General features: G+C 45.0%; 2 protein-coding genes and 1 pseudogene across 2 annotated transcripts; 1 reads left to right on the plus strand and 2 right to left on the minus strand.

The window, feature by feature from the left end:
• Positions 1 to 2352: 2352 nt before the first annotated feature.
• On the minus strand, positions 2353 to 10333 carry LOC118842683 (glutamine synthetase-like). Its single transcript, XM_036750076.1, has 2 exons — positions 10286 to 10333; positions 2353 to 3219 (listed from the first exon to the last, which is right to left on the minus strand). The coding sequence occupies exons 1-2, from the start codon at positions 10331 to 10333 to the stop codon at positions 2353 to 2355; spliced, it is 915 nt and encodes a 304-aa protein (XP_036605971.1).
• Positions 10334 to 11609: 1276 nt separating this feature from the next.
• On the minus strand, positions 11610 to 12308 carry LOC118844653 (mediator of RNA polymerase II transcription subunit 7-like). Its single transcript, XM_036752593.1, has one exon. The coding sequence runs from the start codon at positions 12306 to 12308 to the stop codon at positions 11610 to 11612; it is 699 nt and encodes a 232-aa protein (XP_036608488.1).
• A 5458-nt stretch (positions 12309 to 17766) lies between these two features.
• On the plus strand, positions 17767 to 20738 carry LOC118842684 (annotated as a pseudogene).
• The last annotated feature ends 726 nt before the right edge of the window (positions 20739 to 21464 follow it).

The raw sequence follows: 21464 nt of genomic DNA on the forward strand, positions 1-21464 counted from the left end.
AGTACATACAAGAAGGTTCATAGCCTGTGGGCTCAGCATGAGGGACTTCATGGCCAAGACCTTCATGCCAGGCATGTGTGAAGGCATGTGTGACTTTTTTCAAGCCTTCACAAAATGGGCAATGGATGGCTTTACCTTGCATTCTGTTCGGCCTCCTGGATAGTCCAGTACAACTCTTCCAAAGATAACATCATTTCCTGACATTGTACCCAGTTTCTCTGCACACCATCCTCATTGTACCTCCTGGCAATAACCCTGTAGATCACCCAGAGTCTCTTCCTGGCTTCCCTCATACCCTGGATATGATGAAAGGCTCACATATCCAATAGGACTGAAATGGACTCTAGGCTCCATAGGTTCCCTTGGTTTACAGAAGGATGAGGCCTCTGGCTTCTTCCAGTAACTGAAAGAGACACAAAGAAATGGTTAGAACTCTAGACAGCCTGCACTAACAGTGATTGGGTCCATCCTAGGCCCTAGATGCCATCCTCTAAGATCATGTGGATGGATGGGGACTCCAGTAGTTAGGCCAGACATGTTGAGTCCAAGCTTGAGCACTGCTCTGCATTTGCCATTGTTCTTTGGAACTGGTGCCTTCCTGCTCTGAGGTCTGACATAAAGGCAGTGATATTAGAGTCAGATTTTCAATGGCACCATTACACCTTTCCCTAGTTCCCACCCACCCACAACTCTGTGATGTCACCAATGCCAGTATTTTAAGGAGAAGGAATGAAACTGGGATCTTCTTGACACAGGCACTTCCCTCTGCCCTTGTATTGTAGCTGGGTTCCATTTCTACAAATACAGGTCTCAGGGGCCTCAAGCTCTGAGAGGTCAAGGGACTTGCCCAAGGCTCCACAGCCAGTAGGTTTCAGAGGCAGGCCTTGAAGACAGGCCTTCCTGGCCTGCAGGCTGGCTTGCTGCTGTCCAAGGGTCTACCTAGTTTACAAATGAATGAGGATGTTCATGCCAATGGAGGATTGGATCACAGCTGACCAGTGCCAGGGATTGCACCTCCTCTCTTCCCTGGCCTTCCATCCTGGGATGTGGGGTCAATGGGAAGGTGCGGTTGGGGTAAAGGATGTCTCTGCGGTTCAAGGAACCCAGACAGTCCAAGGGCAGGGGATGGTACCTGAAGCTTCTGCAGAAGAATGTGGTGTTGCTGCTCTACTCTCTTGCTCCTCATCAATCAAATTATCAATTTTGTGATGTACTTCTGCCATATTTCTAGTGCTTCTGCAGGGCAAAGACAAGACTTAAGCCTTCTCAGACTCAGAACATTCTTCCTTAAAACAAGTTCTTAAGTTTTTACAGACATCAAGCCTTAATTTCCTTCTTTGCAGTCATTCCCCCCCCCCCCACCCCATCCCTCCCTGCTCCCACATCTGCCATAAGGGAAGAACCAAGAATTGAATTCTTTTTCCAGGTCACAACCTCTCAAATATGTGAAGGTGGCTGTGTCTACACCAAGTCTTCTCCAAGGGAAAGATCCCTGTTCCTTCAACTCCTATGGCAGGTGCTTGAGGTGCTGCCCCTGCTGGCTACCCTCCTCTGGACACTCTCCAGCTTCTGGAGGCCCTCAAGGCTAAAACCTGCTACCCACCACTGGGTGTATTAGTGCAGGTGTGCTCTGCCCATGGAGGGCACACTCTGCCCCTGAGGACTGGCTATGGAGGCTTTTCTCTTTCTGAGGACACAGGATCAGATTTGGAAAGAGTCTCAGAAGCCATCTGAGCCCAGCCTAATGCCCACATTTCATTAACAGAGAAGGAAGCTGAGGCCTAGAGAAGGCAGAGGACATTTCTAAGATCCTCTTGGGAGGAAGCATCAACCTGAGAAGCCAGATCCTTGGCCTCAGAACCCAAAGACATTTTCACTGCCTTCCTAACACTGTAAATATAGGGATATTCACTTCAGTCCAAAGTCAGATAACCTTAGAATATCATGACATCCCCAAAGTGGACCAAGTGGAATGTGGCAGAGATAGGATGCACAGCCAGGTCTTCTGTGTATTAGTCTCAAGTCAGGGAAAGACTACTTTTAGTTTATGGAAAGAACATTGACTATTAGTACATCATTTAGGTGGGGAGCCAGAGTCTGAGGAAGGGAAATGTCTTACCAGGGAGTTCTTGGTAGAACCAGGTCTCCTGACTTTTCTTCTCCTTTCAATTCAACAGACCCAGTCATTCTGGCTTTTAAGCAAACACTACTGCTGCTCTTGCATCCATGCACTCAAGCCTAGGTCAGAATCTGAATGGACATGAGCAACTCTTCATTTCTTGCTCCTGATCTCTAGCCCCAAGTCCCTCCAGGAGATGGATGGCAATCCAACCATCCTCAACACTCTAACCCTCAGGAGACAAAAGGGGGATTTATTGAAGTCCAAGGAAGTCCATGGCCAGGCAACCTTTTGCATTGGAGAAAGTGATTGGAGCTGGTCCTGCTGAAGCTGTCTCCTCCAACCAGGAGTTTCCCATACTGATTCTCCTTAGATGTATAGGGGTCCTGTAAGTGGATCTGAGAGGTGAATTTAGTATGGCAACCAGCTCCATTCCAGTTCCCAGGGATTGGTTTGGGATCAAACGTTACAATCATTCCAAAATCTTCACACACTCGATGGAGGATGAAGCGGGCGATCCAGAGGTGATCTCCCATTTCAATCCCTTCACAGGGTCCTATCTGGAACTCCCACTGAGCTGGCATTACTTCAGCATTTGTCCCTGCAATTTTGACTCCGGCATATAGACAAGCACGGTAATGAGCTTCTGCTATATCTCTTCCGTAGGCTTTATCAGCTCCCACGCCGCAGTAATATGGACCCTGGGGCCCAGGGAACCCATTGGAAGGCCAACCAAAAGGGTGTCCATCTGTTCCCATGAGAGTATACTCTTGCTCCATACCAAACCAGGGTTTCTGGTTGGCCACCATATCCATTATCCGTTTACAGGTATGCCTCAAATTGGTCTCTGCAGGCTTGCGGTTATACTTGAAAACTTCACAGAAAACCAGTTTGTTGGGGTCCTTTCGGAAGGGGTCTCGGAACAGAGCAGCAGGAACAAGGTACATGTCACTGTTAGAGCCTTCGGACTGAAAAGTGCTAGAGCCATCAAAATTCCATTCAGGTAGTTCATCAATGCTCTTAAATTTGGATGTTACCACAAGAAGATTGTATAAGATAGTAATACAAGTGAAATTGTACCTCCTTTGTAAAGTATCTGTCTGATAATTTTAAAAGGGAAGATGAGTTCAATTTGTGGTTAGACCTTGTATTTTAAAGGGATTCCTATACCAGGTACAAAATTTAGGTAAGGTTAGAAACAGTAGATGATGTATGAACTGAAATACTCCGAAGTTTTAAAAAAGGAGAGGCAGATTTAAGTGATTATAGTAAGTTATATTAGTTTAGAATTGTCTGAGAATTTCTAGATCTGAACCAGAAAAGCAGAACTCTCTTTTACTATCAAGGGACCAGATAAGTACAATCAGGCATCTGGGATTTAAAAGTGCTGCTTTGAATGGACATTGTGAATATGTAACTGTGATTTAAAGTTACTTTGTGTACAAAATGTGCTGGAATTAAATCAGAAACATTTTAAGCCTTGTTAAGAATGGTTTGTGGATTATTTTGTAAACACTGTCAAAGAGACATGGCACGGCTAAAAGTTTATGATGTTATATGTACTGTGTTACTGGGATACGAGGAATTTTTTTTTCTAATTTAAATTTATTTATTTAACATATTTAGTTTTCAGCATTGATTTTCACAACAGTTTGAATTACAAATTTTCTCCCCATTTCTACCCTCCCCCCCACTCCAAGATGGCATATATTCTGGTTGCCCTGTTCCCCAGTCAGCCCTCCCCTCTATCACCCCTCTCCCCTCTCATCCCCTTTTCCCTTCCTGTCTTGTAGGGCAAGATAAACTTCTACACCCCATTGCCTGTGTATCTTATTTTCTAGTTGCATGCAAAATCTTTTTTTTTGTTTTTGAACATCTGTTTTTAAAACTTTGAGTTCCAAATTCTCTCCCCTCTTCCCTTCCCACCCACCCTCCCTAAGAAGTCAAGCAATTCAACCTAGGCCACACATGTATTATTATGTATAACCCTTCCACAATATTCATGTTGTGAAAGACTAACTATATTTTGCTCCTTCCCAACCCATCCCGCTTTATTGAATTTTCTCCCTTGACCCTGTCCTCTTTCCAAAGTGTTTGTTTTTGATTACCTACACCCCCATCTGCCCTCCCCTCCATCATACCCCCCTTTTATTTTTTTTATCTTCCTCCCTCTTCTTTCCTGTGGGGTAAGATACCCAATTGAGTATGCATGGTATTCCCTCCTCAGGCCAAATCTGATGAGAGCAAGGTTCACTCATTCCCCCCTCACCTGCCCTCTCCCCTCCTCCCACAGAACTGCTTCCTCTTGCCACCTCTATGTGAGATAATCCACCCCACTCTATCTCTCCCTATCTCCCTATCTCAGTATGTTGCCCTCTCATCCCTTAATTTGATTTTATTTCTTTTAGATATCTTCCCTTTATCTTCAACTCACCCTGTGTCTGCTCTCTCTTATATATATATATATATATATATATATATATGTATATATATATATATACACATACACACACAGATATATACATACATACACATTCACCTATATATACATAAACATATATATATATATATATATATATATATATGCATATTCCCTTCAGCTACCCTAATACTGACGTCTCATGTATCATACACATCATCTTTCCATGTAGGAATGTAAACAAAACAGTTCAACTTTAGTAAGTCCCTTGCAATTTCTGTTTCTTGATTACCTTTTCATGCTTCTCTTGATTCTTGTGTTTGAAAGTCAAATTTTCTATTCAGGGTCTTTTCAGGGAGAAAGCTTGAAAGTCCTCTATTTTATTGAAAATCCATATTTTGCCTTGGAGCATGATACTCAGTTTTGCTGGGTAGGTGATTCTAGGTTTTAATCCTAGCTCCATTGACCTCCAGAATATCATATTCCCTTCGATCTCTTAATGTAGAAGCTGCCAGATCTTGGGTTATTCTGATTGTGTTTCCACAATACTCAAATTGTTTCTTTCTGGCTGCTTGCAGTATTTTCTCCTTGATCTGGGAGCTCTGGAATTTGGCAACAATATTCCTTGGAGATTTCTTTTTGGGATCTATTTGAGGAGGCAATCGATGGATTCTTTCAATTTCTATTTTTCCCTGTGGCTCTAGAATATCAGGGCAGTTCTCCTTGATAATTTCTTGAAAGATGATATCTAGGCTCTTTTTTGATCATGGCTTGTCCCAGGCCATGGAAGAGCTCAAAAAGGATTTGGAAAAGCAAGTTAGAGAAGTAGAGGAAAAATTGGGAAGATAAATGAGAAGGATGCGAGAAAACCATGAAAAACAAGTCAATGACTTGCTAAAGGAGACCCAAAAAGATATGAGGAATTTAATGTTAGTCAGCATTGTTAATAATGATTGCATTACTCTGTATGGTTCATGTTTAAGTTTTCTTGGTTATCTGATGTGTAAATGTAAACCATGTGACATGCAAATCTCCCCCTCTATTGTGAACCATCTAGGTGGTTTGGTCTGTACCTGACTCAATGTGATTGTGAAGTTTTGTGAATTATGGGAAAAACTTTACTGTAATTGTTTAAACTCAGCCCTGTGTGGCTGGGACCTATGTTGTGTTTTTTCTCTCAGTCATCAAATCATATGTGTTCTGGGAGCTCCTCTTAGGTGGGTATCGACTCCTTGATCCTTCTGTCACATCTGAGGACTGTCCCTGCTCCCGAGTGGACATTTGAGCCCATAGGAGACCTTGCCCTCCGGTTTCAAAGAGCCTGAAGGGGACAGCATCAGACACAGGCAGCCCCTCCCGAGACTCTGGACCAGAACCTGTACGAAAGACAGCTCCCTTTCTGAGTCCTTGCATTCCCAAGACGGTTCTTCCTGTATTTTTAGTATTTTTAGCTATTATGCTCCCTCTGCTTGTACAATTTTTGCCCATCCCTGGGGACGTCCAAACACAGAAAAGAAAAAAAACCTGACTCCACCTAGATAAGGATTTTTAGAACTTCACCCATGAGGCAGATAGAGGTTTTTCCATACCTTAATTGGTCTTTAGGTGAAACTTTCAGTTTGCCTTTGACCAAAAGGGGGAAATGTGGAACGTTTTATACCATTTTGTATCATTTTTAATTTCAACCAGACCCAGAGCTTGAATTAATGAGTAACTGGAAGAAGACCCAGGACCTAGGCTTCTTTGTTCTCTAAACTTTGCTCAGGAAATACCCCTACCTCTGTCGACAAGGCCAGATCAGACTGACTTAAGGACATTTTTTCCCCTGTTAGCCATTAAGGGATGAGAACCTAATCCTGAGAGGAGCACCTCGTTTAATGTTTTGCAGGTATATGCAAACTGGCCCTTGTCAGCACTCTTGTCTTTGCAGACTTTTCACTTGGTATGTTGATGGGGGGAGAGCACAGGCTTTGGGAGTCCTAGCGCAGTCCTTGGGACCTGGCCCCAGGCCAGTTGCCTGTTTTCAGAACAGTTGGACTTCATGGCTGCTACAGCCACTCTGGTTGAGGGGGCTTCTGAATTTCTACCTGGGTCTTGCCCTCTATTGTTGCTGTGTGCATGCCTTCAGTTGCTTCCCAACCCCCTTTCATTGTGGGCTCTGCTTTGCAAGATGCGTTTGGGGAGTTTTTACTGCAGACCTATGCACCTGGGACCAGCCTAAGCTGACATTGAGTGATTTTCAGGGGAACCAATGTCCCCCCCTGGCTCACCACCCTACTAGTGCTTTGGCTGGCCCCCTCATTTTATTGATCCTGGCCATAACTACAGGTCCCTGATTACTTTCTTATATCTCAAACCTAATTCATTCTTGTGAAAATTCTGTCCCTGTCCAGATCAGGTCGTTCCTTTTTGAAAGGTTTGAATAGCTCCATAAAGAGAAGTGGGGAATGTGGTATTGGAGAAATCAAGGAGAACCCTGCCCCCAGCCCCTAACTAAAACCCCAGTTTGCATAATAAAGTATGGACTCAGAACTTTTGGCATTTAGCAAATGTCCCTGGGGCTCCGTGACTCCTCCAAGGAATGTCAATAGATAAGATTATCCCACTTAATGATAACCTGTCAGAATCTTTGATCTGTCAGGACCTTTGTTCCTGTTCCCCCAGACCACCCTGTGACCTGGCCTGTAAACTTCAAGAGATAATTAGCTACTGCACCCTGTATTTTCTATATAAACTATTTCTTTACCCCAACCCAGGGCCATTATGATTTGGGTTGATCATCCTTGAATGGACGCTGGCTAATAAATTCTCCATTTAAAACTTATACTCAGTGGAGTGTCTCACTCACCCTTGCTATAACAATATGACCTTGGATCACTCTTTATCTGGTCACACAAGAAAGACAGGAAGACAGCTTTGGAGGGGATAATAATCTTACTTTATTCTCAACTAGTCCTCTCAAAGAAGTTGCCGGTAATGGTAGCCCCAACTCCTATAGCATGCCCACATTTCATTGAGAGAGGAGGAAACTGAGGCCTAGAGAAGGCAAAGGACATTTCTAAGATCCTCTGGGGAAGAAAAGGAAAGGTGGGGGCAAAGAAAAGATTGACAGGAAGATTTCTGAGGCCACTGAGTGCCTGCTCCCAAACCCAGAGTAGGACAGCTCAGTTGCCACAGTCCCTCCTTAGGGCCCTGGAGAATAAGTGATCAGCAACTTGGGAAAAAATCTAGCCCAGAACCAGAGTCTTTCCTATCTGGTGGTGTTTCATATTCATGACCAAACCCAGCCTCTCTGAGAGAGAGAACCCAATCTCAGCAACCTGATTTCCTTCCTCGGGAAGGAAATCACCACCAGAAAAGAAACTTCTCTGTCTGGTTTCTTTTGTCAACATGGTAAATAGGCTGGTAGAAAGTCCAAGGCCTGGCCCCATAGTATGTGCTGGGATATATGGATTTTTAATGGAACCCTGTCTATGAAGAGGTTTGGGTAATGGGAGCTGCCTATTCTCAAGCTAATTTCTGCACCAATTGTAGTAAAGAAGACATAAAGTATCACCTATGAATTCTTCCAGTCCTAACATGTGAGGGACTGTTGTCTTTGGATGGAAAATAGAGTCAGAGTGGTTCTTTTTTCTTTCTAATAAATTTTATTTCACTAGTATATCCCAATTACATGAAAAACATTTTTGACATTCACTGTTTAAAAATTAATGTTGTAAATGCTCTGTCTTCTTCCCTCCACACACATCTCAAGAAGGCAAGCAATAGGGTATTGATGATATATGTGAAGTCATGCAAAACATATTTCCATATGATGCATGTTACAAAAGAAAACATATGCACATATAAACACACAAAAAGGAAAAACAATAAAAGTGGGAAAAGGATGTCTCAGCTGGCAATCAGAGTTCATCATTTCTCTCTGGAGGTGGAGAGAATATTTCCTTGTGGGTCTTTTAGCATTTTCTTTGTCAGAGTAGCTTCATCTTTCGAACTGATCACCATCCAATATGGCTCTTACTGTGTAGTGTCCTCCTGGTTCTGCTGAATTAACTTTACATCACTTCATGTAAAACTTCACAGGTTTTTCTGAAAAGAAATCTGCTCCTTTCTAACAGTCCATTGAGTCAAAGTTCTCCTAATCTAATTAGTTGCTCTTTTTCTGTCCTTCTCCTCCCATTGGTTGCTTCTGCCCACATCACCTTCATCCTTTCCAGGCTATGAGGAGTTATAAACATTAAAAAACTTCCAAGGACAAACTCTTCAAAGATGTAAGAATTGCCCTTATTGGTGGTGGGAGATACAAAGAGCAAAGGGAATTGTGGCCACCTCTCAAACTGACCTGTTCAGAAGACCACCTCTTGCAGGGACCTGAAGTGAAGGACCAGAAATGGCCTATCAGGAATGAATGTCCAGCTCCCTTTGTGCACACAAATCCTTAAGGGAATCAGAGAAAGGAGATCTCTGCAGATTGGAGTCATTGGGAAGAACTGAGTGAGCTTCTCCAACCTGGTAGACTAGCAAGTGAAAAAGCCGTGAGGATCAGTCTCTGACCCCCTTCTCCCAGTTGGAATTGGTCTTTCCCTCCTCATAGTCCTTAGCACTTCATCTGGACCTCTCTATTGTATTTTCTAGAATATAATATTTGAAGAGTCAAACACTCTGGTGTCAACTATCAGCTCTGCATAAACCACCCTGTGCCTTGGTTTCTCCATCTGTCATGTTAGAGGGTTGCATGAGATAATCTTTAAGGTAACTTCTACCATATAGAATACTTGGGGAGAAATCTTGACTGCAGAGACTGTATGTGAAGTGGGGCAAGAGCCTGGAGGCAGAGAGATAATGAGGGCATTGGCCCTCATCAGGCCCTAAAGGAATAAGGATATAAGGTAGAGTTTTGGTCATGAGAAGAGAGAATTAAGTGCCATTTGAGGGGGAGAATTGCTCAGGAAAGGCTGATAGTACATGACAATTTTATTTCTTAGTTTATTGGTACTTGAGGGGAAAGGATAGACATGGTTTCCTAAGAGCTCACAGACAATATGCAGAGCAAACATGCCATGAAGGACTTTGGGTTGGAAGAGGACATAGTTTAGATCTCATGTGCTCCAGTGACCAGAGATCCTGGTTCAGCCTCCTCCCTCGATTCTCATCACCCATACCTCCTACTTACCCTTGGTTTATTCTTTTACATGTGGGATGGCTCCACCATTTCCCCCATCTCCAAACAAATGACTTTTTAAAATTTGTGGAATGTCTCGTTTTCTTTAAACAAATTGAGCCAGGAGGAGGTGTGGTAAAATGAGGACATGAAGGCAGGAGTCTAGGGACACAGCCGAGGTCTCCAACAGCAAGACTTCTTCTCCCAAGTAGGTAACATGAATGCCTTGTGTCTCTGAGAAAATTATGTCTGTACCTTTATGTTCCTGTCACATTTGGATATAGAAATGGGGAAAGAAATTCAGAGCCGGGTGGAAGAATTGTGGGGGTCCATGTGAGGAGGGAAGATGGAATGGACACATTAAATCTGGATGTGTGAGGTAGTATTCAAAGGTCCCTTGATCCTGGGTAGAGGATTTTGGGGTGTAGGAGATCTCCTGAGGAGTATGACCTTGGGAGTTATTGTCAGCTGTCTCCTGATTCTGGATTGAATCAAGAGTTGGCACAGTTTGTGGGATCAGCGTTGTTTCATCTTGGGAACTGTTTCCAACTGTCTCTTCATGGTCCATGTTGAGCAAAGTGGTTACCTGAGGTCTGTCTTGGAAGATACAGTGACCTGCCTCTTCATCTTCCATGATGTCAGAAACAGGAATAGCAGTAGGGATGTCCTTGGGTTGAACATAGCAGTTGTTCTCAACGGTCCCTTGATGCTGGATATAGGGAAGTTGTACAGGCTGAAACGGGGTGATTTCTGGTGGAACTTGGAATATATGCTCTTGGGTGAACTGATGTAAGAAAGAGATGATTGGTCCTGGGGTCCATGGAATCTCCTGTGGTATCCATTAGGGGATGTTTCCTTTAGAATGCAGACAAAAGTACTGGGAGTCCATGGGATAGACTGTGGTGGTTGTTGGGGGCTGTTCTTGTCTGTCTCTCTGTTCTTTTCTTGGTCAATGGAGGCTCCATTCGAAAAGATCACTGGAGGTAGCACCTGACCCAGCCAGGGAGGAGTCCAAAGTGGCATGGGGTTGCAACCGTATGCTCCTGTGAAAGTGACTAGAGGTAACAGTGTTCAAAAGACTATTCCTAGAAGCTCTCTGCCCATGTCCCAGTATCCTTGTGCTGTCTCCCAGGGGGGGCTTCAGATGGACCCCAAAGTCACCTGTATTGTTAGGCAAGGGGAGAGCCATGAAAAGGATGTTTCCCCGATGGCTCTTTCTGTTGCCAACCAGCAAGATCAGAGACCCTTGCCCTTGGGTCCCCTGAGGTATCCACCTTGGGCAGTGTAGCCCTTTTTTTTGAGGGAAAAAAGGGTCTGAATTCAACCTGATCGAGTTTTCTATTCTTGGGTAAGTTATTCCAAATTGTGCAGTTTTAAAATAAATATTTGCTTCATGACACTTTACTGATTAGATTTTTATGAAAACAAACTACAAACAACTTGAAAAAACTTTCCTCAACTTATAATTAAACTCACTTTTAAATTATTTAAATGTTAAGCTCTGAACATGCTATGGGGCATTTTCTGTAGCTCAAAATATAACCTCGTTTGTGAAGGACCAACAAAAATAAACTAAAGATGAAATTACATTAAGAGACCTGTTTGCAACCTAACTTAGATGTATTTAGTTTTCTTCAGAAAAATGCCAACTGTACCCTATTTTTCAAAAGAAGTAAATCTGTGGATTCAGCCCAAGCCATTAGGCAACACTTCACCTGTTCTGTTCACGTGTAGTTAAGAACTTAGGTTAAAAAAAATTCCCAGCCTGTAAATGCATAACGTCATGATCAGGCAAATTTACATTTCTATACAAGTTTCAAGAGTATCAAGCAAGACAATGTCATACAATTTTTGGCTACATAACCCCACCCCATCCCCCCAAATTTTGTACAACAAATTTTTAAAAGACTTCATGGCATTTCATTCATTTCATCAATTAAGATACACAAAGCAGCATCTTTCTCCATGATCTGGTCTCTTCTGTGACTAGTATTTTCTCGCTGTTCATTTTCTCCAATACAATTTTTGCTGCCATCAGTATCCATTGGGTCAGTTTTTAACCTCATCCCTCCTTCCGTATGGGGCAAATCATCAGGCAAAGAAGCCAGGCAATTCTGGATCATTTCAATAACTCTTTCCAAGTGCTTCTGTAACCTTTCAGCTGTTTGGAGGCGCTGCCTTTTCTGTACTTCCATCATGACTCTCAGTGTCTCCCTTGCTTGAAGGGGTCGATATTCATTTATAAGATGATGCACATGGACAAAAAGCAGCTTCAGGTCTTCCAGCTTTTCTTCTCGTTTTATGCTCCCAGGACTCCTAATCAAGATATCTAGAAGATCTAAGAAGTTAATAAGGATAGACATATTGAGTTTTCTTAGCTCTTTCTTATGATCAAACTGCATAGGGTGAAGTCGTTCAATGCCCTGACTTTCCAAAGGGCGGATGATATGGTCATCACACTGGAACTGAGTGCCAAACATCATGTAACTGTCCTTTATTGGAGGTGGAGGCTTAGGAGCTAGACCTTTCCGGATGTTTTCATCTGTATATTCCTTGATGTATTGCATTGGGGGTGGAGGGAGTGCACTCACTTGCTGAGGTTCACCCATTTTGAAAGATCCAGGTACCTCTCTGAAGGCATGCTGATTAGTTTGTTTCTGTGTTGCTCCTGCTGATCTTGCCCTCAAAGAAGTCTTTACTGGATCCTGTTGGACCTTCCTGGATGCTGCTTGTCTGTGCCTTGTCCCACTGGTCACTGTTGGACGCTGCTTACCTGCAGCTTGCACCTTCTCCAACCTCTGATTCCTAAAGGTCGTATGTCTCATCTCAGCGCTCATCGAACGTTCCCTTCCCTCCCTAGATCCTGAGGAGGTGGCATTCTGGTGAGTCTCCATCAACAAGCAATTTGCAGTGGTCTTGAGACAGTCTGCAGAAAATTGTCTTAATGGAGACTGAAGAGCAGGGCGAAGGCCAAGGGCTTTAACGCTGGGGTTTTTATGGTCCTTGGGATGCAGAAGGGTGAGGCCTCGGGCTTCTTGCAGTGGCTGTAAGAGATATGAAGAAATGATTAGAGCTCTGCACAGCCTATGCTAACAGTGATCAGGTCCATCCAAGGCCTAGATGCCATTTTCTGTGATCGTGTGGATCCAGGAAGCAGACCAGACATGCTGAGTCAAAGCTTGAGTCCTGCTTTCCTTTTACTATAGGAAGAAGGACCTTTGGACCTGGTGCCTTCCTGCTTTGAGGTCAGACATGTAGGCAGTGATATTAGAGTCAGATTTTCAAGAGCACCATTATACCCTTCCTTAGTTCCCACACACCCACAGCCCTGTGATGTCACCAATGCCAGCATTTTAAGAAGAGGGAATGAAAATGGGATATCCTTGACACTGGCACTTTCTTCTGCCCTTGTCTTGTAGCTGGGTCCCACTTCTACAAACCAAGGTCTCAGGGGTCTCAAGCTCTGAGAGGTCAAGTGACTTGCCCAAAGCTCCATAGCCAGTAGGTTTCAGAGACAGGCCTTGAAGCCAGGCCTTCCTGGCCTGGAGGCTGGCTTGCTTACTCTCCAACAAGGTTCTACCCAGTTTAGAAATGAATGAAGATATTCATGCCAGTGGGGGATTGGGTCACTGCTCCCCAGTGCCAGCAAGTGCACTTCCTCTACTCCCTACCCTTCCATCCTTGGGTGAGGGGGAGGCCTCAATGGGAAGGTGAGGTTGGGGTAAAGGATGGATTTGGGATTCAAGGAACCCAGACTGTCTAAGGGCAGGGCAGGGTACCTGAAGCTTCTGCAGGAGAATCTGGGGTTGCTGCTTGACTCTTTTGCTCCTCAGAAATTGAACAATTCATTTTATGATGTACTTCTGCATTTTTCTGGTGATCTTGTAGGGGAGGAGACAAGGTGTAAGCTTTCTCAGACACAGAAAATTCTCCTTGACAAGTTTTGAAGTGTTTCCTGATATTAAGCCTAAATTTCCTTCTTTGAAACCACCAACCAAGGCCCCCAGATCTGCCACAAGGAAACTACCAGGAATCACATTCCTTTTTCAGGTCACAGACTCTCAAATATGTGAAGAAGGCTGTGTCTACACCAAGTCTTCTTCAAGGGAAAGATCCTTGTTTCTTCAATTCCCATGACAGGAGTTTGAGGTGTTGCCCCTGCTGGCTACCTTCCTCTGGACACTGTCCAGCTACTCAAGGCCCTCAAGGCTAAAACATGGTGCCCACCACTGCACATATTAGTGCAGATGTGCTCCGCCCAGGGAGGGAACACTCTGCCCCTAGGGATCACCCATGGGAACTTTTCCCTTTCTAAGGAGACAGAGTCAAACCTGGAAGGAGCCTTAGAGGCCCTCTGAACCCAGCCTAGTGCCCAGCTTTCATTGACAGAGGAGGGAACTGAGACTCAGAGAAGGGAGAGGACATTTCTAAGATCCTCTAGGGAGGAAGCATCAGCCTGAGAATCCAGATCCTTGGCTTCAAAACCCAAATCATTTCCACAGCCTTTGTAGCCCTCAAAAGGCAGCAATATTCACTTGATACCAATGTCAGATAATCTTAAAATATCATGACATCCCCAAGGTGGTCCAAGTGGAAGGTGGCAGAGATAGGATGCACAGCCCGGTCCTCTGTCTATTGGTCCCAGGTCAGAGAAAGACTGAATTGGATTTCTGGAAAGAACATTGGCTCTTAACCCATTATAAAGGTGGGTAGCCATTGATTCAGGAGGGGAAATGTCTGACCAGCTAGGTCTTGGTGGATCCAGGTGCCCTGACTCCCCTTCTCCCTTCAGTACAAAAGACCCACTCATTCAGGGTTTTAAGCAAACACTGCTGCTGCTGTTGCCTCCCTGGACTCAAGCCTGGGTCAGAACCTGAATGAACATGAACAACTCTGCATTTCCTCCTCCTCATCTCTAGCCCCAAGTCCCTCCAGGAGCTGTACTGCAATCGAACCAGCCTCAACACTAACCCTCAGGAGGCATAAGGGGGACCCATTGAAGCCCAAGGAAGTCTATGTCCAGACTTCCCCTTACCTTTCGCCTTGGAAAAAGTGGCTGGAGCTGGTTCTGCTGAAGCTGCCTCCTCCAATCAGGACTTTCTCAGACTGAGTTCCCTCAGGCTTATATTGGTCCTGTAAGGAGATCTGAGAGGTGAGTTCTCACCTGATCTCAGCAATCCTATTGGAAGCCTGCTTGACACCTTAGCTACTTAAGGACTAGCAGCTGTGAACACCAAGGCCCTTCCCAGTCCTCCACCTCTTTCCCTCCTCCCTGATGATTAATCAGAAAAAGTCTTTAAGGATCTGTAGAATTCTTTAAAATACCAAGTAAGAGGGATCATCAACAAGCCCCTTGGCACCTAGTTGTCTATAAAACAGTAAGTCATCTTGTGAACAAACAAACTCATTAGCACTTAGTCATCTCTCAGTCAATCAATCAATCCCTTTACATCTGTTCCCTTATCAGTTTCTAAGTATTGTAGTAGGGCTGGGCTCTGCTTACACATCCCAGTCCAAGGAATCCTGCCCTCAAAGGACTTCCTCTCTACATATTCATTCACTTTCTGTAATACTTAGAGTCCTTTAGGATGCAGCCTGGTGGGAATTATAGGACATTAACTGCAGGATGTCCAAGCCCAAACTTGGAACTGAGTATGTCTGTTCTGAAAGGGACCTTGGCAAGTGAAGCATGGAATGTGCCATATGGAGACGGCCATAAACCTCAAAGGCTAGGACTAGAAAAACTATGGAATATTAGAGATAGAAGTGATATTAGCCTGCCTTGAACAATTCTCTTTTTTCACAAAGTAGTTATCTACAACCGCATTGCCTGGGTTCCTGAAAAAATACATGGGATTTGTCAGACAGGAGATTTGGGGCTCTGGCTTCTAGCAGGTTCACTCTTGATCCAGGCAGCCAGAAGGACAGCAACAGAGACATAACAAGGGGTCATTTACTTTATTCTTCTCCAGGGAGGTGCTGATAAAGGGAGCACCACATCCTATTGCATCCCCCAAGCCTCAATGTGGGCCAGTGAGGCACACACAACATTCCAGCTTGTGCATGCCCCACTTATTGACCAATGTTCCCCTGATTTATAGAGCAGCACAAGAAAAAGGGAATTTTCCAGCAGGAACTTCACAAGTCTACATTCACTTTAGCAATATCATGTTGCTTCAGCATAGAGCATGCACGGTAGACTCTTTACAACTTATCTCAAAGGTTTGTATTATCTTAAGGTTATACCTCACTGTGCAAGCTAAGTGAGACTGTTTATGATGTGAAATCCTGGGAACTAGTAGATTGTTTATGGACCTGGATCCTGGGAAGTAGTATCTTAAAAAGAAAACAAATCCACCTTCCATGCGGGTTTCTACTTCCCCCTTAGACTCCAGTGAAGGTGACTCACACCTGGAAGGGAACTTAGTGGTCGTCTGGAGAAATAGTGACCTGTGATGAAACATCTGTGATGTTATTGTGTGGTTTGCTAAGCCTGTGTTCCCCTTCAGGAATATTTTTGTGGATTTTGGTGTCTCCCTTTCTACCTGAATATGACACTCCTGATTTAGTCCCAGCCCTTCCTTAAACAGGAGCCAATTCCTACAGTCTTTCCCAGTCCTTTAGCAGTAAATCCCTCCATATTCCTCCTCACCACCAATATACATTCCCTGTTTAGCCCTGAGGGTGGCAATCAATTAAAACAAGTTGCGAACACCTCAACCAGCCAAAGCTTCTACTTGGGTATGTTCTCCATCTTGCTGTAAACCCTCATGCCAGCAAAAGAAGCTAGTGGCCATTTTTATAGTTTTCATTGTTGTTCCTCTGGGAGGGACAAGGAAAACTCCAAAAACTAACTCTTCAGTAATCCTTCCTACCACTCCACCCATGCAAAGAGGTTCCTAGATTAGGGAATGAATGGGGCAGTAACGTCCACCCCTCTCATTTGACAAATGAAAAATCTGAGGCCTAAACAAGAAGCTATCCATAGGTCACACCAGTAGGAAATGGTAGATTTTCAATATATATCAAGCTCCTATGTCCACCGGCCCTAGCCCTTAGAAGATGATAGAACATTCATTTGAGAGGACCATTGGAGATCCACCAGTCCAATCCATTTCAGAGACGATCTAGACAGGAGGTGGCTGTCAGGGGAACCAGGTCTCCTGGCTCCTCTGACTCATTCAGTTCAACAGGCACATTTATTCAACTCCCTGAGCACATAATAGGGCTACCATGGCACACATTGATTCAAGGTTTCTCTGGATTGATAACTAACAGGAATCTGGTAACTCTCCCTTTGACTCCCTCATTCCCCACCTCTAAGGCCCTCCAGAAACTGGTAAGCCAACCCCAAACCCTCACAAAAGCAGGCCTGGGGACACAGGAGCCAGGTCCCCAAAATCCAGGCTTCCCCTGACATTTTACCTTAGAGAAGGTGATTCCTGCTTGGTGCTTGGTGCTTGGTGATCTTCTTGTAGCTGTCCTCTGAGATTTGCTCAGGCTGACTTAGCTCAGCCTTACATAGGCCCTGTAACTATGCTGAAGAGCTGGTCCCAGAAATCCAGTCTACAGCCTATTGGGACCAGCCTGAACTACTTAGTGACCAGTGAGTAGAGAAAGACCCTTCCCCAGTCCTCGACTTTGTTCATTCTCACTGAGGAATGAGGAAGCTACAGCCCTTTGGGTTCTCCAGGGTTCTTTGGGACCCTAGACAAAAGACTTCCTTAGCTCTTTGTAACAAACCATTTAGTTCCTACTTGGACATGAATCATTCAATAAAGTATTTCGGTATCTAGGTGGGGAAAAATCCTCGGCTCAATCAAGTGGCTTGAACCTGACCTCCCAATAACTAAGTGGGGATGGACACACTAAACCTGGATGTGGGAGGTGGTATTCATGGGTACTTTGATTATGTGTACAGGATTTGGGGGTATAGGAGATCTCCTGTGGAGTATGAGCTTGGGAGTTGTTGTCAGCTGTTTCCTGATTCTGGATTGAATCAAGAGTTGGCACAGTCTGTGGGATCAGTGCTGTTGGGTCTTGGGAACTGTTTCCAACTGGCTCTTCATGGTCCATGTTGACCAAGGGGGTATCAGTGGAATCGATTCCCTGGGCTCTATCTTGGTAGACACACTGACCTGCCTCTTCATCTTCCATGATGTCAGGAATAGCTGAAGGGACGTCTTGGGATTGAAAATGGGGGTTGTTCTCCATCGTCCCTTGATGCCGCATATAGGGAAGTTGTATTGGCTGAAGTGGGATGATCCGTGGTGGGTGCTGGAATGTGTGTTCTTGGGTGAAATGATTTGAGAGAGAGATGAGAGACCTTGGGGTCCAAGGAGTCTCCTGTGGTGTACTTTGGGGGATGTTTAAATTGGTCATTTGGTTTGCGATGTAGATAAAAGTTCTGGGGGTACATGGGAAGCCTGTGGTGGCTCCTGGGGCCTGTTCTTGTCTGTCTCTCCATTCTGTCTTTGGGCAATGGAGGCAATTCCAAGTCAAAAGCTGAGGTAGCACCTGACCCAGCCAGGGACGACTCCAAACTGGCCTAGGGTTCTAACTGTATGCCCTTGTGAAAGTGATAAGAGATAACAGTATTCAAAAGTCTATTCCTAGAAACTCTCTCCCCATAGCCCCCTGTCCTTGTGATAGCTCCCAGGTGGGACTTCAGATGGCCCCCAGGGCCACCTGTATTATTAGGCAAGGAGAAAGACTTCTGGTGCTCTCCAGCAAGAGCAAGGACCCCTGCTCTGGGGTCACCTGAGGTGGCCTGCCTGCGCATTGTGGCCCTGTTAAATCTTTTTTCCCCAGTACTTACCTGAGAGTTCGTAGCCTGTGTGCTCAGCATCAGGAACTTCATGCCCAGGGCCTTCACCCCAGGCAAGCCGTCATAAGATGAGCTGGGGATGGGTTGACCCTGCCTTTTCTATTTGGCCTCCTAGATAGTCCAGTACAACATCATTTTGCAGCGCTGCACCCAGCTTCTCTGCACACCCTCCTTGTGTAACCTGCTGGCTATAGCACTATAGATTACTGAGAGTCTCTTCCTGGATTCCCTCATAGCCTGGATATGAGGGGAGGCCCACACATCCAACAGGACTCAAGTGGGCTCTGGGCTCCTTGTGTCCCTTTGGGGTACAGAAGGGTGAGACCTGTGGCTTCTTCCAGTGGCTGGAAGAGACATGAAGAAATTCTTAGACTTCCTGATAGCCCACACTTAGAGTGATTGTGTCCATCCCAGGGCCTGGATGCCATCCTCTAAGATCCTGTGGATAGATGGGGACTCCAGGAAGCAGGCCAGACATGCTGAGTCCAAGGTTGAGGCTTGCTCTCCCCTTCCAATAGCCCTTTAGACATAGTGCCTTCCTCCTTTATGGTCTGACATGAAGGCAGTGATACTAGAGTTGTATTTCTTTTTTAAATGTCAATTTTTACTAATACCTTCAGTAGTTACAGAATATAATCTTGTGGTCAAAGCACATTTTGTTGACGTGATTGAGTGTTCAAGTGGATTGCCTTTATACAATATTTCTTGTTCAAACAGAATTTATCTTGTCCATACACAGCAAGCAATAGTACTGCGAGGTATTGGCTAGATGGCTAAAAGAAATAAAATCCTCTGCATATGTTCAAGTTTTGCTAAAACAGAATTCAGCTAAATTTGTGGACACACAAGTGTTTAAATGGATGTTTATACTTCAGCTGTAGTTTTTTGTGGTTGGCATCATGGATATACTATTGCCCAAACCAATATTGCTATATCAACCTCCCCATATGGTGGGGTAACAGGGTGGTAGTGGGAATATTATGGCATAAGAAAGTGGAAGGCTTTATTTTATACTCCACCCCTCTCTAGCTGTTCCTCTTGCATACTGTCCACCATGCTGCTCCAGTCCCCTCCATTCAGTGTGTCACCAAAGGAAGCTTCAAAGTCTGATGGCAAGAAATCACCTAGAAGCTCTTCACCTTCTGTGGGTTCTTCCTGATACCCCTGACAGCCATGGCAGTCTGCTGTGGTGGAATTGTATTCTGTGTGGCCGTACACCAAGCAGGGAAGGAGGAGCATTGTGAAGCTCCAATCCCTAGATCCTGACACTCATGTCCCAATCCATAGCTCCAATCTCCACCATGAAAAGCTCTTTAGCTATAGTGAGAGCCTAATGACAACAGTACTCCCTAAGTCCAGTCCATTGATGTGGGGGAAATCAGTAAGAGTCCAGACAGCCCTCATGGTATCTGGGTATTCTTTAAAACCCTGGTGCCCAGGGTTTCAGCAGGTGGTGGTATGTGTCACCCACCACCATCTCCCTTGGCCATGGCTAAGTGGTAGAAAGAGTGAGGGAGGAAAGGAGTGGAGCTGGTTCATTTTATATTCTACAGAAGTACCCCATACTCTGGCCTGAAGGCCTTTCCCCAGCATGTCTCACCTCCCTAAACCCCATTTGGGAAGGAGATTCATACCCGCAGTGAAGTGTGTTTGTGCATCTGTACCAGAATATAGTATTCCCATGTGAGCTTCCGAAAGAACTGCAATATACATTTATCCATCTCCCTCTTTCCATCAGCTTGCCTCATGACCACCTAGTGCCTAGAAAGGGAATTGAGCATCATTCATCTCTAACTCCCCAGCCCCTGCTAGTCAGTTCACTCATGGTCGTTCCTTTGACAATCAGCCTGTGTTTGGCTTTGGGCCGTTTCACTATCCCTATGTGTCCTGCTGACCTTCGTTATCTGTTGGACACCCTACTACCTGGTGGGTCTGTGGTATTGGTTCTCTCCCAGCATGCTAAGGAATATGCCTCCCAGTCTCAGCTACATTCTGTTCCTCTTTCGCCTCCTCAATGCTCCCCTCGAACCCTTACTCTATGGGGCCTTCCCCTTTGGCTGTAGAAAAGGGCACTTGCAACTTGGCTGAGATTCTTCCTGGGAGAGGAGATCTCAGCGACTCCCTCAAGAACTGGTTCAGGCACCTGGGCAGCTGGAAAGGCACAGAGGGTAGTGGGAAGACAGGAAGGAGACATCTCTGTAACTCTTGCTAAGATCCTTAACTCAAGCCCCAGGCCTCCAACCACAAAGTAATAAAGAGTAACTCTTTTTCATCAACCCTACCTTCTCCCTGTAGCCCCTGGCGAAACAGAAAATAGAGCCGGCATATGAGTCTCCTGGTGGAGAAGATTCTTCTGCCACCCCTAGTAAGGGACAGAGTCAGAACATTCTAGACTTCAGGAATTCAGTACTTGGGAGAATATCCTTGATATTTCCCTTCATGTTCCAGTACATTTCACTCCCTTAGCTGGAAAAGGAATGTGTTTCCATGACTCCAAGAGTCAGAAAAAGCCTGGGTTGCCTCCCTGGCTTCTTACTTGATATGTTTGATTCTCTCCCATGTAGAAAAGAAAACAAAACTGTTTATTCACAAGGCCAAAGAAACACTTAAGGAGGCAGGAGATGAAGTCAGAGTCCCATCCCAGCCCCTTTCCTCGAAGGCTGGATGGAGGCCAACTGATCCTCTGGAGACAATGCCATTAGAGTGGTGCAGACAGTGCTGTCTCTGCTCTGGATTCCTGCTCCCTGTTTGGCCACCTCTCCTTTGGCCTTTGGGTGGCCCTTGAACAAAGAACAGACCACACTTATTGGTTGCTCCATCATGTCCTGGCCATTGAGTCTGTCCATGGCAGCTTGAGCCTCCTTGTACGTTTCACATTCCACTAGTACATACCCTTTGAAGTATCCTGTGTGCTGGTCCAGGTTGAGGTGGATATTCT

This window comes from Trichosurus vulpecula, chromosome 3, assembly GCF_011100635.1.
Source record: "Trichosurus vulpecula isolate mTriVul1 chromosome 3, mTriVul1.pri, whole genome shotgun sequence".
Lineage (NCBI taxonomy): Eukaryota > Metazoa > Chordata > Mammalia > Diprotodontia > Phalangeridae > Trichosurus > Trichosurus vulpecula.

What these genes read in the sequence shown, in the direction of transcription:
- LOC118842683 (XM_036750076.1), bottom strand. Translation starts at nt 10,333, where the DNA reads ATGGAAGATGAAGAGGCAGGTCACTGTATCTTCCAAGACAGACCTCAG. An exon ending in TCTTCCAAGACAGACCTCAG is followed by an intron (nt 3,220 to 10,285) that starts GTAACCACTTTG and finishes TAAAATTATCAG; the next exon opens with ACAGATACTTTACAAAGGAG.
- LOC118844653 (XM_036752593.1), bottom strand. Translation starts at nt 12,308, where the DNA reads ATGGGTGAACCTCAGCAAGTGAGTGCACTCCCTCCACCCCCAATGCAA.